The sequence below is a fragment of the Aedes aegypti genome, chromosome 1 (genome assembly GCF_002204515.2).
Source record: "Aedes aegypti strain LVP_AGWG chromosome 1, AaegL5.0 Primary Assembly, whole genome shotgun sequence".
Classification (NCBI taxonomy): domain Eukaryota; kingdom Metazoa; phylum Arthropoda; class Insecta; order Diptera; family Culicidae; genus Aedes; species Aedes aegypti.
In genome coordinates, this window is record NC_035107.1 from 12960886 (window position 1) to 12980973 (window position 20088).

Below are 20088 nucleotides of genomic sequence, written 5' to 3' on the forward strand. Positions count from 1 at the left end.
ATTACCGAAAGGTAAACAATTCCCTTCAAGATGATAGGTTTGAATTAGGAAATATCGAAGACATTATAGATTCTCTGGCAGGGGCCAAGTACTTCACGCACTTGGATCTCTCGCAGGGATCCGATGAACGGCGGAATATATTATCTCAACGAGCTTTCTTAAAAGCTTGATCAGATGAAATGTTCTACACCATTTATAGACATCGTAAAATGTGTTGATCCACGTTCTTTTTCGCATACTGTAGACTCTGAAGTTATGAATTCAATTTGTATAATTAGCGCAAAGAGATCCCTAACACAGACATCAAAGTCGACATGTTTCGCCAATTCCAACCGGCTTTCAACGGAGTTCCAAAACTGATAACAAAACAATAATAAACAACGAATAACTTAAAAGAACCGTCACTTTGTTCCACTAATAAGAAAATTGAAAAGCAAAGAAAATTCGCGCTAGGCCTAATATCGAAATGAAGCAACCCCTTCCCCTCCCCCCACTTTCTTTAAATAATAGTTAAACAGATCATAGAAACGAAGAAAACGCAAAGCTTTCCAGTTACTTACTAACGCTTCGTCTAGAAACAACAACCACTAGTGCCACTGCTCGGACGGGCGCCGCGACGCTGAACCGGTCCGGTCCCTTCCGAAGCCCCGCCGCCGCCGCCGCCCCCATTCGACATCCGACGCCCGGTGATGGTGGCCGTGGTGTTCCCAATGATAACCGCCGAAGCACTGTGATGGCTGCTCCGTCTGCTATGGCCACCATGACCACCTCCGCCACCGTCATTCCGGGACCGGCGCCGACGTCGGATGAAGATGCGCCGCAGCGACGCCACGATCGACGTCAATCAGGATATCACGCAGCTGTTTCGCATCTGGCCAATGGCGCTGGCACTGCTCCCGATGCCGATGCCACTCCGGTGCAGCTTCAGGTGTCCGGTGGGAGTTTTGCACTTGAAGTTCTTCGCGTTGGACGCCGGCGCCGTGTTGTGGTGCAGGAACGTGTTCAAGCACTGGGACGAGGTCAGGGCGTACGACTTAAGGTAGGACTTGACGGATGGCGGCAGTGGCAGGGTATCGATGGCGTAGACACTGGTCCTCCGGACGATCGTCCGGCAGCAGAGTTCCTGCAGCGAGAGAACCTTGTTCGAGCGCCAGATCCGTTCCATTCCGTTCCGGTGCAGAGCCATCCGGGCCAGCTCACAGAACGATTCTCGGATATTGAAATCACACAGCGGGGAAATCTCGAAGCAGGCCATCTTGTTCCGGGAAGCGTACAGCTCGGCCTGCTTGGCGGCGACCTGCCGTTTGAACGCCAAATGCAACCGATTCCCTACCAGCACTTTGGGGACTCCCGGTGCGTGCTCTTCGACTTCCTTCAGCCACCGGCTCAACCCGTCGAAGCTCCATTTGTTGGTTATGTCGTACACCAGGATGATGCCCTGGGCGCCGCGGGAGTAGGACCGGATGATGGTGCAGAAGCGACCCTGGCCGGAAGTGTCCCACACCTGCAGTTTGACGCGTTTGCCGTCCAGCAGGATTGTGGTGGTTTTGTACGCAGCTGTGGGAAGAATTTCTGAATTTAAACATGAGAATGTTTAATTAATTACCTAGTTTACTTACTGCTACCACTGCAGAATGGGCTCTCCGATGAGCCGTCGTCCAAGCCGGACAGAATTTCTTGCTTTCCTACGTCGCTGTCGCCGACCAGAAGCACCTTCAGCAAGTAGTCGTATTCTTTAGCCATATCAACTTTTTATTAAACTGTTAGTCCGTCTAGATTGTTTGGTTTTCAATTAACGATTCTGAAACGACATTAAATCAAGTTTAGTTTGAACTGAACAATTGAATAATTCACATGAAAAGGTCTCACCTTACTTTCGGCCAATGATAGGCCTTTCGCAGCCATAGAGGCGACCAGATGGAATGATGAGGTTGACCCTTTACGGGTAGTGAATTCTCAAAAACTTTTGTAAATCTGAAAAAAAACAATATGGTATGTATTTTATGTTAGAATGATGAGAACAGTATTTGTAGTGCAGGAGCATTATTTTCGACCGACAAGAATTCGTTCCCAGTTTTCTGAGTTCCTTACATGTGGTGGTCAAATTGTAGAAGTAGTAGTTTGAGGAACACTTGAATAACGCAGGTACAAATGATGATCAGGATAGCGTGAAATCGAAACAAACCTCACTGATGAAAGTTGCAAATGTTAGGGAATTTTTAAGATGGAGCAGTTATGCCATTCTGGTGATTCAATCAGAAGCTCAACGGCTTCTGAAGCCAAAGGCTTCATGTCGCGAGACACTATCTGCAAGGATTAGGATCGGCATCTTAACAGACGAACGTGATGAGATTGAATGATGGAAGCGGTACTTTGATGGACACCTGAATGAAGCAGGCAGTGAGTCACTCAGCCATTTGGCATACTGGCTGATATAGAAAATATGGGAAATTTCGATTATCAGATCAAGGCTGGGAATGGTAATAGTAGTAGGCTTGAATTTCGCGAAACTCACGTGGCACTCCTCACAACAGTAGTTCAAAAACGCGAATCTCACCAAATAGCCTATTCTAGGTGTGTGTGAATTTACTAAATTAGTAGTGTCTTCATAGATTGTAAATGCGGGAAACAGAACATTTTTCTACAGTAACCTTGACTTGGCCTTAGTAACGCGTGTTTTGCCACTTTACCTACAGCACCGATAGGCGTGAGTTTCACTGGTTTCGCTGACTGTGCTTTGCTTCGCTTGGCTACTGTAGTGTGAATATCATAACTTTTCCCAACTCTGATCGTGCCTTTCACACCGTGTGACTCACACGATGCTTATACAAATGTGAAAATGACAACTTTGATTGTTCTTAGTAAATAACTGTGGAAATGGTCATGGAATACTCATTCTTTTTGAACGGAGAACTTTGGACTACGCATTCGGAAGCGATCATTTTCCCATTGCTTTCGGGACTGAAGAAATTACCACCGAGATTAAGCAACAGCCATTCAACTATCGCAAAATGGACTGGGATGCATTCAGAAATAGAGTAGGAGACGAAATATCTGCAAATATGGGTGTTGTAGACTATGAAACCTTTTTCCAAATTGTTTGGGGAAGCCTCACGCAATCTTCACCAGCCCAACGCACTCAGAACAACCCCAAGATGGTCCCCTTACCGTACTGGGACGATGAACTAAAATCTGCACTATCGGACAGCAGACGCGCTTTCAAAGTGTGGAGACGTTCACTGGAATACGCTGCATACGAGGGATACAAGGGGGCGGAATTGAAGTTTAAGAAGCTAGTGAAGAAAAAAAAGGAAAGAATCTTGGAAAAAACACTGTGATACATTGGATTCTCAGACTTCGGTTAGAGATCTTTGGAGATGGGCTAAGCGATTTAAAGGAAGGACATCGAAAAATCAGTGCCAGCTGCGGAATGAGCAAGTATTGGAGCAATTGTTGGATCGTCTAGCCCCCGCATACACTTGCACCCAACCTATGGAGATATTGGAGTGCGATTGAGGAAGGCATTCGTCAGGAGGATTCTTCACTTTTCACGATCTTCAAAAGGCCTTCAAACAAGGGAAAGACTCCTCTCCCGGTATTGATGGAATTTGCTACTCAGTGCTCAACAATCTGCCATTCAATGGACAAGTATGTCTCTTGAAAATCTTCAACGCTATATTTGACTGTGGAAACATTCCCGAAGCATGGACAATTTTCAAAATCATCCCGATTTTGAAACCAGACAAACCACCTGAAGAAGCAGTGTCTTACCGCCCGACAGCGTTGGCTTCCTGCTTCCGTAAAACTTACGAAAATATGGTAAAGGAAAAAATTGAATGGTACCTAGAACACAACTTGCGATTCCCTAAATTAATATGTGGTTTTCGTAAAGGAAAGGGAACCGTTTTGATTCATATTACGGACAGCTTCAAATTCCGGACACTCTCGTTTGTATGGGAAACATTTCACACGAAATGTTTCAATTTTCGCCGTCCAAAAGTTCTCATTTTTGAGGCTCGTTCTATTAGGTTTTTTCCATAAATATCATTGCAAATTTATAATGCCCAACTACCTTAGACGTCTCTTAAGTGGTTGAACGATGTCAATTGATGATTTGACCGTTCCATTAATGATTATCATGAGCTGTCCGTAAATCGAATCAAAGCGTCCGGAATATGAGGCAAAAGTGAAAAGGTCACACGTTTTGATTTATTTAAAATTATTCATGTTGCGGACGCGTATTCTTTACCCACCATCCGAAAGTTAAGGGCTTCCGACGCTCGATAACGCTAAAAAATCATACAGAATGGTTTATTTTGTATGGTCCAAGCTGGGTTATACTTCACTGAGGCATTAAGTGTCCGTAATATGAATCAAAACGGTACTTTCGACGCCCTTCACATATTAAGGACATATGGGAAGGAATCCCTGTCATGGCAGTGAAAATGGCTTCCTCACATATACAAACATATTTCCGGAAGTCCACATTATTTCTCAAAATATTTCACTTACCTACGCTAAGTTCACTCCCAAATTGCTAACGAGACATCAGAACACTATTACCTTACGATTTCCGTAGGTTTAACACTAGTATCTGGTAGAAATTTCATGAACCGTGCTAATTTTCAACACGGACGTGCTACAATTGTTTACTCTTATCCGCCTGCGAACGAAGAACACTTTTCGTCGAATTTTACCACTTTCGCTAAACGTAGAACCTCCAACACAGTTTACTTTTACTACTGGTTAATAAAAGAACAATTTCTGTTTGATTTTTGATGAAAACAACTTAAGATTTCACCAAACCGTGCTAAAAACAATCACTTAATTACAGCATTTCGCTTTTTTTATTTTTCTAATTTTACGCCGGCTGCTCGCTTGCAGGGCTGTCAGATACGTTGATGGTTACGTATGAAATCAAGCAATCTTAATTAGGCGAAGGGGAAAAGACTCAAATTGAAGTAGCGATTACTGGCAACAACGTCTTATCAATTATAATTTTACTATTACCAACAAATACGAGAATATTTTTTGTGTACCACTACTTCAATACAGTTATTAAAGGATTCAAAGGAGTTTCACCTTAATAGATGAAGTCCGCACTGCTTTTCACAACCACCAACACACAGAACAGATAGGAAAGATGACAGCAAAAACAGCTGCCAAAATTAAAGCGAACACTAGCGCACCTGTGGCGGCGGGCAAGCTTTTTACACTGTAAATTTTTTGAAAAATGTGCCGAATTAGACAAGAAAACTCGTCTAAATCTTTTTTAAGATTTCTACTCCAAGGTTGTTGCAAAACAAAGGTAATCTCGAGAGGAAGTGGAATATTTTCATTTAGTTTAAAGGTAACAAAAACGGTTTTGCACTTTCTCCCTGTTTTAGTAATTAGATTCTACAACAGTTTATTGAATTGAATTCAGATATAAATGTTGAATGTTCGTTGAAAATCGGTTTGTAAGTTGTTTTTAAGAAAATTATTTTTTATATCCTCCTAGAGAAAGAGTAAGAATGAATCCACGCGCTTTGTGTTCAAGTTTTTCAAAATCAATTATTCTTTATTTCTAATTACTTTAATGGCCGGAATATAACTAATGATAACTAATGACCGGAAATTTCATATACATTAGTGGGCAGAATAAAGTACGTATTTGTCGTTTTTCTTTGTCGTACTTTATTCTGTGAAAATATTACCATGTAAATTTCGCACAATATTCCGGACTTGCACAGTACGAAAAAATCATGTGATTTACGTCTTTTAGGATGCACATAAAAGAAGCGAGCCGAATAACGTAAATTTGTATCGACTTTTAAATACGTTAGTGTCTGATTCGGGAAATGTTGGTCAAAGCTCCTTCGTTTTCGTGTCCTTTAACATGTTAAATTACATTTTTTGTTCAATACATCTTCAAGAACACATTTTTATGTCTTTCCATCACTTACATCATGTGTCATTCAGTCATAACCAGAATTACGTCCACAGTAAGTTTCATTATTTTTAAGAGTGTGGAATATATTTTTCTCAAACACAAATCAGTGTAGCAAATGATCATAGCACTTGAATATAATTTTAGATAATATTCCCTCAACTATTTCGGATCTCCCTTTTATTTTGATAAGCAGACGAAAAAGAGGATAAACCAGAGTGAAGATAGGTTTTTTAAAAACTTACCTTTTTATAGATATAAATAAATGAATGGTGGCCTAAACTCTCGGGGTGTTTATAATTCAAGAGTTTTCTAGGTGCCTTTTCTGAGATTCAGAGTGAGATTTTGAACAAAAACTGTATCTTATTCAGATCTTTCGATTTATTATTCGTCTTATTGAACTTATAGAGCATGGTGGATTTACATTAGCACTATACTGCCCATAACTGCATAACAGTTACATTCGACATTTTTGACAAATTGGAGTTAATACCATGGAGAGTCATCAAATAATAAATACTTTCGATCAACTTACTAAAATCTGTGAGATTGTTCTAAAAAATTCGAAAAAAATACCAAGTTGTTTTGTCACATTGGTATTTATAATAGCATAACAGCCCGGATAAAAAATACAATACAAAAACAATATAACGTATTGGAACAGTACCATTCAATATATTGGAAATACAATACAGTATATTGCGAAATGACAATACAATTACAGTACAATATATTGTTTTAAACAGTTCACTGTATGGTATATGAGATTTTTGCAATATAATGTATGGGTGGTTAAGTATCGTAACAATACAAATCTAGATATTTTCTCATACATACATTTTGAAAATACAATACGATATATTGTTCATGTATTGTCTTGATTAGCAATTCGTGTATTGTTGTACAATACAAAAACAATTCAACGAACTGTATTTCAATTAGTGGTGAAAAGTATAGAATTTGTATTTTGTATGGATTGTCCCCCAACTTACCGGATATTCGTGCCAAAAAAAGCAAAATAATTTTAACTTTATAGAAGTAAAGATATTGATCATGATTGCATTCGTCGTTACAGCTAATGTCAAGTGACTTCTACAAAACTACTTATTTTTACGTTTTGAATATTTTTCACTCAACATTTCTTGCTTTCTGAACTTGTTTTGTTTACTTCTTTCAGCAAAGCTTCATAGAAAAAAGCAAGAGTTGTTTTATGCGAAAATAGGAATTTGACCAAAATTGTAAGGTATAAAACCAATAAAAAACAATACAGTATTCTGTTACAATATATTATATTGTTTTAGAATTGTATATCCAAACAAGGATAATGTTGCTTCGACATTCAATTACAATACGCTGTATTGTATCCAATACGTTATATTGTACATTAATGGTTTATTCCATTCACTGAATGATACGTTTTTATCCGGGAGTCACATTGAGATTATACATGAGCCTCATACATAACGTAGTAGCAAAAAAACTTCTATCAGAATTATTTTCTGACTATTCACCCAATATGCGATATGAGCTGTACAAAATTTCAGCCTCAAATAAGCTCTTTTGAACTATTAATATTTTTTTAAATTTTAGTTTCCTCCCATACTGCAGTATAATGCAAACTTGGTATCCCATTTACTCAATGCCTACTTTTGTCGAATGTTACAAATATGCAGTTCTTCTTCTTCTTTAGTGTTCTTATGAGCGCTTCCACAGTTATTAACTGAGAGCTTACTGTGCCAATGACCATTTTAGCATGCGTATATCGTGTGGCAGGTACGAAAATACTCTATGCCCTGGGAAGTCGAGAAAATTTCCAACCCGAAAAGATCCTCGACCGGTGGGATTCGAACCCACGACCCATAAATATGCAGTTATGGGCAGTATATTAACCTGCAGTGCGAACAAAAGTGCTATCTGATTACTTGACATGCCGAATCAGCAAATGCACCTAAATTTACCATATCATATCCTAAACCTTTTCTCATGTTGTCTCTTGATTCGAAAGTTACTTTACTTCGGACACATTTCGAAATGATGATCTTTAGGTGAAAAACAAACAAAAAATTCTATAAATAATTTAAAAAAATGTCAAAAGTAGTGTTTTTTTTGAGTTAGCGACTATTACGATACAATCACAAATCATATTTCAGGAAAGAAAACTTTGATATAGTCATTTGTCTGATTTAAGTCATATTTAAAACAGAAAATTCCGAAGTGCGCAAACAACAAAAAATTGCAGAAGAATTTACGTTAAAGTTTGTACTGGATTGACTGAAATTTTGACCCATCTCCAGAATGATATGTCAGTAAGGATTTTCATCTGAAATGAAAGAAACTTTTTATTCTGATAAATGTTAAAATTATACGTTGTAATCCAAAAAGTTTTTGTACAGCAAAAAAGCATCGTAATAAACGTTTGTATTTTTTTTAACTCATGAAGCAATTTGAATTTGTTTGACAAAAATTTTTCTGATAGTGTGCTCTTATGAAGTAAAGTATTTTTTAAATATATTAATTTTAGAAATACGGAATTACGTCGGATCAGGTGGCTGTCTACACTGCGCTTACTCGTCATTTCACGTTTAACAAGTGTGGTTGAGAGCCGATTACTTCACCTCGCTTAGATATTAAACCTAGTTTAATCGGCAAGCGTGGTTTACGGCTTAAGCGGAGGTGGAGAAATCGGCATAGAGACAAATAAACGATCCGACTTAATCCCACATTCTTATTCGACATCCCGCACTTCGATCCACACTATTTAAGATCGATGATCAAAAATTTAAGATAAATGACCAAAAATTAGTACATTACCATTCTTAGAGATGATCTGGATACACAACGAAGAAACAAATGTAAACAAACGAACAGATACAGAAGGACTCAACACAAATTACACCGAAATTATAAATAAAATACATACACAGTCACAACACAAAAATAGACATAGCCAAACTAACAGAACCCCACAGTAAACAGAACAGAGTGCACCTAGAACCAACAGTGATAGACCAAAATTAGTAAAATTTATTCAATGACACGTTAGTACAATAATTATTTTGTTATATTATATTCATATTTTAAACCATTCCTTAACAAAACAGTGATACGAATACGACAGATTGACGGACATATGTTAAGACAGACATTATTGACGATAAACAGATCACTAGTAAGTACAGCACAAGACAAGAACTATGTAAACTATCTATTATGTAACAACAAATTTTCAGTTTTCCCATTGAAGAAGGCAAAATACAGTTGCCGAAACGTCGGACAGTAGAAAAACACTGTTTTAATTAAGGATTAAAGACTGCAAGCCAAAATTCCTTCAATTAAAACGGAAACATTTTTAGAAATTTCATTTTGTTTTTCTCAGAAAGTAATAGAAAAAAACAAATTCCCTAATGAAATTCCTCCTTTGCACCATGGTGCTTCTGAATTCACCACCATCAATAAGAAACCAATGGCGAATCCAAAAACACAAATCAAAAACACGGCCTAATACTGGTGTGAGTGGTCCAGTTTTCGCCACACCAATTTTCAAAGCAAACCAACATTTTTGACCAGTGCTTATATTCTTCCTGCTAAACATGCACTGGAAGCTTTCGTTCAACATATGAAAGATTTCCTGCAAATAAAGAATAAAATAATATGTTAATCAGTTACACAATGAATAGTTAGGGAAGTCTCCCTTCTGCGGCAACTGCAGCCAGTACTTATAGCTCAGAAATACCGTAGGTACGAACAGATAAAAGGTACCAAGCCAAAAGGCAGAATAATTATTATCACTTGAGATAGGTAGACATGACAGAAAGGACACCAACACGTTAATAATTCCAGTAGCCTAAAAGGCCAAGCAATTTCATTAGGGTAAAATCACTTAAAACGACCAGAGGGGTCAACCTCTTGTTATGTACATCAATTTCTATGTAAAACAAAATCGTAAAATATAAATGAATTTAATGCAAAAAAATGCTCCCAGTGGGCTAGTTACCCTTTGAAGAAAGCACCACACTAGAAAACGGACTAGCATGCAACGCTCAGTGACACAGTCCAAAACATTCATCACGAAAAGTTTTTCGGCCTGAGGCGGGAATCGAACCCACACCCTTTAGCATGTTACGCCTAAATGGCCTGGTGACACTAAACGCACGGCTACGAAGTTTACATTAACAGTAATCAAAGGTCTTTTAATTTATTTATAAACTATTTTTCTTCAGGGTGGCGAATACTGGTACACCTACCCTACCTACTTGATTGCAAGGCTTACTGTGCTGACGAATCAACGACATTTACATTACGTCAAACAACTTATACGAGCGGAAGAGATCTTTTTAGACGAGACTAACGTCAATATCCTGTACTGTAAATTCCAATTGGGCAAACAATGTTTTATTCGCCTACTCTTCTACATATTCTCACGTACTCTAGCCGAAAATTGCTTATTGTTCTAGGATGGCTATCTGTTCTGTGACCAACATGTAGTTTTATGTAGCGTGGATGTGATCAGCGCCTATGATAATGTGCAAATTCCTCTACTCGTTAGAGAGCTGCGAAGAGTAGGTATATCTGAATGTCTCGTCAAATCCATTTATGGTCTCTTCGTTGAACGCATAATAAGGACTGTTCATTTAAGAAAGTGGACACCTAAATATTAGCATTTTGGTGTAAGAATTCCATAAAAACAAATAAAATTTTGTTTCAGTGTGATCTCAAGTGTTTATTTTGACAGCAGACAAAAGTTGACATAGAAAAATTATAAATTCTTAACGATGGGTCGAATTGACATGACGACTCTCAATTTTTTGCTGCACAAATGGTGTACAGAAAAACTGCCGTTCCGAGATTTGGCTTAAATCGCGAAGTGTCCTAATTGAATTTTTTCAACGCTGTGGTCAAAACAGATATTCCTGACGACGTACGATACATCTCAACAGAAAAATTTGGGTAAAATGATTTGGTATGGCAAGCAATTTGCTCCTGCGGTATGAAAGTACTACAAATTTCACGACGGGTTCAATCAACGGCGAAAATTACAGAACTGAATGCAATAAAAAATGGCTTCTGCTCATCTACTGAAAGCATACCATGCCTCCATTGTTTTTGCCAGACCTAGCATCGGCTCACTATGCTTCAGCTACTTTGGAGATGCTCAAGAAGGAATAAGTCGAATTTGTAGAAAAATGATCGAATCCATCAAATTGCTCAGAACTACGCCTCATTGAAACATATAGGGCAATAATCAAACGGCATCTTAAGAAGGATGGAAGAGAAGCAAGCTTCATCGATTTTTTCAAGAAAATGTGGTCAGCAGTTCAAAAAGCAGTTCGAAAAGTTCCGAAAAAAGTTGTGCAGAATTTTATGGGAGGTATCAAAAGAAAAGTAAGAGCATTCTCCAGCAATGCTCAATAAATGTTCAAATTTATGTGAATTTGATCGAAATTACGTTGATTTCCATGTATTTTAGGTAAACTCATGAATTTGTTCGAAAATAAACAGTTTACTGTAAAAAACACGTGTCCACTTTCTTAAATGAACAGTCCTTATCGGGGTCAATCGATAACCTCAGAAACATCGAAAGAAGGACATGGATTGGATTACCACAGGGTTCTCCGTTAAGCCCCCTTTGTTTCAACATTTTAATCAGCTCGCTGATGGTATCTCGTACTCCTGGGCCTGTCAAGATTGATTTCGCTGATGACATGTCCATCATAGTACTAGGGACAATTCTAGAAGATAGCGTTTCCATCATCCAAGGTGCAGTGTCCGATCTTGCGGACGGATTGACTTCAGTGGGGTTGGAAGTATCCCCTACAAAATGTTCAGCAATGGTATTTAGCATTCGTGCTCTGGGAGAAAGTTATCCAATCTACATAAACAATACAATGGTTAACTACAAAAGCTGCATCAAGCTACTAGGATTATATCTAACTCCTACACTCTTCTGGGGTATGCAAATCAGCTACATCAAACAATAAGCATAACTTTTTGTAAATTTCATACGATCGGTTGCTGGGCAAACTTGGGGTGCCCATCCCGATGCTTTGCTGGCCAACTACAAAACATGTATTCGATCAATACTCGATTGTTGGTGCATCTTCTTTGAGTCAGCGCCAGCCGACGAACTCGTCAAACTGGATCGAATACAGTAGGCTTGCATCCGCATTATCCTAGGTTCCACCAAAACCACCCACACTGAATAATTAGAGGTATTGTGTGGACTTCTACCTCTAAAACTCCGAAGAGACTGGACTGTAAATTTGTCAACAAAATATTTTCACTAGAATCATGGTATAAAAAATTTGTGATACCAGTAATCGAAGGACGAGCAGCCCAATCCGGTATATGCAAGGCGATTCTTATGTATCGCGCATATGCCGAACCTTTATCCACAATACGAATCCTACCGTGCTTTCATTTCACACCCCAAATAAGACAAAAACTTGTTTCCATTGACCTGTCGATCCATAGGCTGTTACAAAATAATCATCGGTACAGCACTGAGGAAATTGAAAATATGATTGCTACCAGGTACCCAAATGGGACCTTACTGGGTACGGATGGATCTAGAACTTCATCAGCATGTGGGTATGCGGTGGTTAGTCAAACAGGCGAGGCATTGTGCCAAACCAAACTTCCCCCTACGGTGTCGGTTTTCCATGCCGAACTTTTAGGCATTTACCGAGCTTTAAAGCACAAGCGTATATGTCAGGGATTAGAATTTCTCATCCTGTCCGATAGTCATAGCAGCTTAACAAGCCTAGCTAATCGGAAGCTTCAACCGAAACTACCGCCATTGTGGTATCAGACAAGAAAGTTGATTCGAGACATCGAAGAAAGCGGTAAGTCCGTTATACTAATGTGGGTTCCAGCACTTCGTAACATTGCTATCAACGAAGCCGCAGATAGAGAAGCCAAAGCAGCATCCGTTCATGGTAGCCCGGAGAGATACCAATTCTCTTCATTCGACATCGTCTTCCCCTCTAAACGCAAAGCAGTGAGCATTTGGCAGGAAGTTTGGGACAACGGCTCTAAAGGGAGATTCTGCTACAGTATCCTGCCTACGGTGACTACCAATCCGTGGTGGTCTTCTTATAACCATAACCGTCGTCAAATAGTGATTCTATCCAAATTGATTAGCAACCATTCAAGAATAGCCGCTCATCTCAAGAGGAACAACATCATAGAAGACGATAATTGCGAGTGTGGCGACGGAGCATCATCACCTGATCACCTGATATTCACATGCGCACGGTACGAGGCTCACCGCCAAGAGCTTTGGAGAGCCGTTATCGAGGAAGGAGTTGCTCCGAATGTTCAAATTATACTCAAAACTCAAAACAGTAGCTTTTATGAATTGTTAGCTAACTTTTTCATTCGGACAAATATCGATCTATAAAATGTACTTCATTAGTTAGTCTCACCTGGCTAAAATATGTTGTAAAACAAGAGGCCAAATAAAGAAGTGTTCAATTAAAAACGCTCTCGAGCCACGTACCAAACGAGAGAGTGAATATTTAGATTCATAGCGCTCTCCGAATGCGATGTGCCACGAACTGCTATGATTCGCGAACTGCTACACTTTCCGAATATGGTTCGATCGGCTTATTCGGATCATAATCCAAACACTGCTTCAGGCAAACCTTCAGTTGGCATTCTTCCAGAGATTCCATCAAAGGATCCTCTACAAATTATTCAGGATTTCCTCCACCGATTCTTTCAAAGATCAATCTAGAATATGCCTCCAGTAATTTCATTGATAATTCTTCAGGGCTAACTCCAAAACTGCCTCCAAGAATTCTTCAAGAGGTTGCTATAACAATTTCTTCAAAGATTCTTTCAGGAATTTCTCTAGAAGTTAGTTCTAAGGATTCCATCACGCTTTACCCAGGAATCATATCACGAATTCTTTCAGGGGATTCCTCAAGAAATTCCCCCAAGCATTTTACCAGGACTTTTTTCAGAGCTTCTTCCTAGGATTCCTCCTTAAATTCCACAAAGAGTTGCTTAAGAAATTCCACCAGGAATTTCTTTAGAGATTTTTTCTAGTAGCTTTTCTTCCCTGGAATTCCAGGGATTCATACAAACATTTCCCAAGGGATTTATTTAGTGATTCATCCAATGCTCCCTTACAGAATTCCACCGAAAAATCCTCCCAAAGGTTCATATAAGAATTCCTCCGGCGATATTTCAGGAAGTTCTGAACAGATGCTATCAGGATTTTTTTCCTGCGGTTCCACTAGGAATTCTTCTAGAAATTTTTAAATTTTTCACGTGATTATTCTACTGATTTCCCCAGTATTTCATCCATAGAATCCTCAAGAAAACCCTTCATCGATTTTATCTAGTAAATCCTTCAAAAATTCCTACAGATATGGATGCAGAGATTTACTCCAGGAACTCTTACAATGATTCTACCTAGAATTTATTTAAGGATTCATTAGTGAGTTCATCCAATTCTTCCAAAGATTAAACCAGAAAGCCTTCAGGGATTCTACGAGAAATACTGCAAAAGAACGCATCAAAACTACCTACACGGGATATCACCAGAAGAGATTATAAATACATTAAATTCTTTTATAAATTGCACCAGTATTTCCTACAAAAAATTTCCTTGTGTCTCTGAAGACCTCGTAGGTTTCAGGTCTCCGTCTTGGGATTGCTGCAGGAATTACTTCAATAATCTACCGTAAGTTTCTCCGATGATTTATACATGTCTATCAATTCTTTCAAAACGCAGTATATGACGGCAGGTAGAGACAGATGCAGGTTTAGAGATGTTAGGACTCAAACACTTGTTGAAGAATTTAACTAATACTATACCAAAGACAAACTATGTCTTCAGTAAATCATGTGAAGTAAAAAGACGTATCACGGGTGCGAATACAACTATCACATTAGGTCTCATGACTTGGAAACAGCTATTTAAAAGTAATTTTTTCTAAAATTCGAGCATTTCGGAAAATATCGCAAGAATTATTGAAAAGTTATGATTATGATTCCGTAACCGTTAATTTATTGAATATCTAAGATATTGGAAATGATATAATTTAGCGACAAAAATCAATCCCAATAAAATTAAACAAAATGAGTAACATAAAAATTAACATAGAACTTAATTATCACCTACGTCGCAGTTTCAAACCAAAAAACCAGTCATTGTTTTTGCTCATAGAGGAGCTGCACAGAAAAGAAGCCCAATCAGGGAAGCAAAAACAAAATAGGTAGTGAGTGGAAAAAGAATGTGTTTTATTTGTGAATAAATTAAAATGCAAGGTCACAGAAATGAAACTACGTACCGATGCTGCCACTAAAGACGACGCGAATTAATGGAACCTTCCGCATCTGGGAGACCATCGGACCAACACGGCGCCGGATGTGGAAACCAATCATCCTCCTAACCTCCCCGCCCCCTTTCTGAATAGACCGAACGAAATAAAAACAAAAAGACACCCACCAACGCAAAACAGCGAATAGGTAGGTACGCCTTTCAGACAACGCAACGGCAGAACTCGGAGAAGACGGAGGAGGATCCAGTTTCGGGTTGCAGTGTGGGTGGAAGTTGAAGGGTTGATGAATAAATTATTAGCAACTTCAGTACTCACCTGTCCAAAACAAGAAGCGGAACTCCGATTCTGTGGTCTTCCACAAGTAGTTCGATCTTTCTGGGGTGGGATGACTGGGATCGAACGCACTTCCCGGGGGGCGGATTTTCCTTCCTCCGACGAGCTTTCGGCTCCGCCGAATGTTTTTCTCGTTACAGCGCAGTTCAAGGTGTCCCTCCTGGGATCCTTTTCTGGGAGGACTTTCACTAGTAGGTTTGGACGCGAAATTCACTTCACTACTTACAGCAATGCTAGCCCCTAACGGGAGACACTTTCCTATCCGGATTGCACAAAATCTATGGCGTTTTTCTTGTGGGGAAAATTGCAACAGAGCAATAAATAAACCTGAGTGCGAGTGCGGAGTAAACTTTTCCTTTTTTCTTGTGTTGCTTGCTGTCAAAATGATTGTCTTGTTTTTTTTTTCTCGCGCATCGCTTTTGACACAATGCACTGCGAAGGATTTTCACACAAAATTTGCGATGCGGAGTGCATCGAACGACGACCAAGCCAAGAGATATAAAATTTAGATTATTTTGTTTTGAAATATTCACATAAACTTATTTTTAAAACGCATCTTGCTTTATATTGTTACATGATACTTATGCAAATACAATATTCTATAGAAATTAAACTAAATTTTGTAAATTTTACTAAATAAGGTATTTATACATACAACCTGGGACGAGACTCGCGAAGACGGTATTCTTTTTCTGTGATTGCTGAGTTATTTTCAAGCATGATTTTTCAAATCGGCGTATCTAACACTCGGATGGTTTCGAGAAAAATGCGATGCAAAATATTGTAAAGCATTTTAAATCCTGTTTAAAATGTTTTGCATTTTTTCTATTGCGATGTCTACTATAAGTTGAAAAAAAGAACACTGTTTCTAACCACTATTAAACAAATCCGATTTGTTTTGAATTTAGTTGAAAAACAGGTAAAATTAGAGAATAAACCCTTTTGCTTTGTGCTGCTCACATACACCATGGATGATTCGTCGATACCATACCTTGATTGATACATACACCTTGCTTGATGCGTCGGTTTGACAGTTCGTTTTGCACATCCGTCACGTCATATACACCAGTATTGTTTTGAAGTTGCACATACACCGGTTTGCAAATTCCCATAAAACTTATTAAACTTAGTCAATTCGTCAGTTTCAACTTTCAACGACAACGAATATTAGTTTCCGAATGTTTCCAATTTCAACTCGACTAAGAGGAGCACCGGACGGAGCCGTAAATAACAAAAGCAGGAGGAGAACAGTTCTTGTGCGCGAAATTTGGTGAGAAATATTGTCTTAAACCGAATACTGATGATGTTCCACATCAGTTTGCCGACCCGTCAGCTCGCTCAACTGTGGAAATCCAATTCTCTCGATTTCCAACATGTTTAGTGATTTGGAAGCAGTATGACGTATCTGGTGTTCGAAATTTTATGTTTTGATTCTACATATAGGTCGCTTTACTATGAGCATATGTACGGTGTATGTGCTAGCATGAAAAATGTTGACAGTTGAGTCGCTTTGCAAACGAAGGGTGTATGTAGCCAAATGAAAAACACTGAGTAAAGTGCACATAGGGCATAATTTTAATTTATTTCTAAAAATCAAAAAATGGATGTAGGAATACTTTTATAGACACAATAGGTAGATTATGCGTTTGTCAAGCCCATGCAAAGCAAATCTCGATTTGTTTATTTTTGCAGATACGTCGGATTGAAAAGTTTGGCTTGTTTTTCTTATTCCACTTTGTGTTTATACCAATCATGCGCAAGCCGTTCAAGCTTTCACATGAACATCTCAGCAAAAAATGATTGCGTTTGCATCACACTGAATCATAAATAGCCTTTTGAATGAAATTTCATGCCAGCAAACGTTGCAGACAATGAAAATAACTAATCTTGTGTTTAGATTTATCAGCAACTTTGGAAAAAACTGCTTTCCCTACTGAGGTTTTTAATAACAGTTTATTGTGAATACAATACTTTTCATTTTTGCAGTCATAAAAACGGCGGGCTGCATTTGACGTTTCGTGACAGCGGAATCTGGGCTGCATATGACGTTGATATTTTTCCTCTTCGCGAGTCTCTCTCAGCATACCACTGAGGAAAGCAAACGTAAGACTGTCATAAGATTTGCTTATGGAATTACGACACAAGAAAAATCTTTGAAATTCATAAGACCATCGTATGGTTTTCGGCAGATGTTGTTTCCATAATACACTTCGAAAGAATTTCGTAAGATGATCTTATGAATCATCATTGACTTGATAACAAAATCCATAGATAGTCTTATGAATTACGTTCTGAACCATTCTTGGTTCCATAAGACTGTCTTGTGTAATTTGAGCTTTAGATTATAAATTTCAATGGATGAATAATACTAATCCGCGTTGAAAAATAGGTTAACCAACTTGGGAAAATCAAATTTTCATCCATTTTGTCACGCCGCAATTCGGTCAAAGCACTTTACTGTAAGCATTAGAATCGATTTGCGATACGACAAAATGGATGAAAATTCGATTTTCTCTAGTTGGCTAACCTATTTTGAACGCAAAGAAGTATATCATAGCAGCGAAACATTATTGAGAAAAGTTGTGAAGAACGCCTGAATTGTTGCAGGTTTACGTTAGGGGCGGATTAATGGATGAGGGGGGTTTGTGATTTCTTACGCGTCATACAAATTGTTTTGAATTTTCATTCCCAAATCTTATTGTTTGGATCCAATTCCTTAATCTGTTCGAAAGAAAGTTAGTTACAGCGGAATTGATGACAAATAGAAAATATTTACCCTTTGATGGATTAGAAACGGAGTCAGCCGACGACAAATCAGCAAACACGTCCATTTCGGAAGCCATATTGAATTTCTGATAGTGAAATGAGAAAATTTGCCTCACGTGGTTCTTCACAATGATGAGCAATGGGGTTCATAAGCGTTCTTATGACATTGACAATTGATTGTTATGAAAAAATTACACTTCGAAAACTTATTCTAACAGACTCAAGTCAAAAAAGTATACAAACTTACTTTATCGATTCTACGTGTTTCGCAGACGAAATTCTACACGTTGCGCTCTGAACCAACTCGATTTTTCACTTTTAAAACGTTTAATTTCCGGATTTACAAAACGACGAAAGTAAGATTCTCAACTTTCGCAACCTAATCACTACTTTCGCCGCCCCGCTGTATGGAGAGACAAAGTGACTTAACCACGAATCAAAACAAAACACTACTTGAGCCGATTTTACACTGGTAGAAAAACGTCGAAAGTAACTGAATAAATCGGCTTATCATTTTGTAATATTATTTTTTGTGGGAAATAACAGGAACTTCATAGTTTTTGAACGCGAGCTTAATGTATGCAAAATTTAAGCGATGTACACGGCGAAAAAAAAATTAAAAAGTTGATTAATTTTAAAACAGTTTTAAAAGACAGGTTGTGATTCTTCTGAATTAATTTTCTCAAAACCATATGAAAGTTACTTACGTCGATTTGAAAAAGTAATCGAGTTGTCTTATAAATCTCATTCTCGTCGAATGAAATACACAAGTGTCTTATGAACCAACAAAAAAATAATAAAAAACGCGTTCATTAGTGTGATCTTATGAAAATCATGCGAGATTTTTGCCTCAGTGTACAACATATTCGCTAATGAGTGAGCAAATTTTACCGTGTGGCCCGGAGCAGCGTTTGACGTTTGGCTTTTGGATGGGGATGTCCAGTTTTAAATTAGTCGATTATGTGTTCTTGTTTGATTTTCAAATAAGATCGATTTCTAAATTCAAGCGGGTGCTAGAATAATGGCCGGTACGCCGATCATAAGTACTGTGCAAAAGGATAGGACAAGAAACGGTCAAGGAATGATTCCGCTACCGAAATTACTTGAGCTGTACGCTGCTGCGAAGTAGAGCTGATTTCATAACGTCGGTAACGCCTGCCGTACAAATCAAAGGGAGCTGTCACTTTTCCGAACGGAAAAATGTGCCGCTCAATTATTCCGCAAGTAAAAGTGACATTACGCTCATACTGAATCAGCTGTCAAAATTACTTCGGTAAAAAGGAGAAATTTTACTTGAGTGATTTACGTTTCAGGTCCGTACTTGGCTTAAGGGCGTAAGTAACAGGATATACACTGTAAACTCGTCATTACCCTTTAAAGTATAAAAAATGCCCATTTTTTGCTAATATATGCAGCTGTCAAAATAATGGGTATTTCAAAATTTCCAATAAAGGGTATTTTATGCCCATTTACATATTCCGATCATTTACTCTATAATGGGTGAAAATTTTCTTGACAACAATCGGTCGGCAGTAGTGTTGGGCGATTTTGAATCGATGTTCCGAAAATCAATGTTTTCATTCCGATTAATTGATTTTTTGAATCGATGTTTGGGACATCTGAAACCGGGTAAATCGATTTTCTGCGTTCGATTTTTTGATTCGATTCATTTTGTTGAACTTAGTGAATATTTTTTACCGAGCTGATGAAAAAGGTATCAAATTTTGAACTAGCCTCGAAGTAGTAAATCTTTTCTATTGAATTTCAAGT

At 38.3% G+C, this 20088-nt stretch overlaps 1 protein-coding gene across 2 annotated transcripts; it reads right to left on the reverse strand.

Moving 5' to 3' along the window:
• Positions 1-253: 253 nt before the first annotated feature.
• Positions 254-15995, reverse strand: LOC5569464 (ras-related protein Rab-40C). Of its 2 annotated transcripts, none has more exons than XM_021838946.1 (4): positions 15535-15995; positions 1870-1974; positions 1620-1801; positions 254-1572 (listed from the first exon to the last, which is right to left on the reverse strand). In XM_021838946.1, exons 3-4 carry the CDS (start codon positions 1741-1743, stop codon positions 845-847), a joined length of 852 nt encoding a protein of 283 aa, XP_021694638.1. In that variant the 5' UTR covers positions 1744-1801; positions 1870-1974; positions 15535-15995; the 3' UTR covers positions 254-844. The 2 variants fall into 2 exon arrangements, with proteins under 2 accessions (XP_021694638.1, XP_001658551.1); XM_001658501.2 differs by having other exon boundaries at positions 254-1557; positions 15535-15992.
• Positions 15996-20088: the final 4093 nt, after the last annotated feature.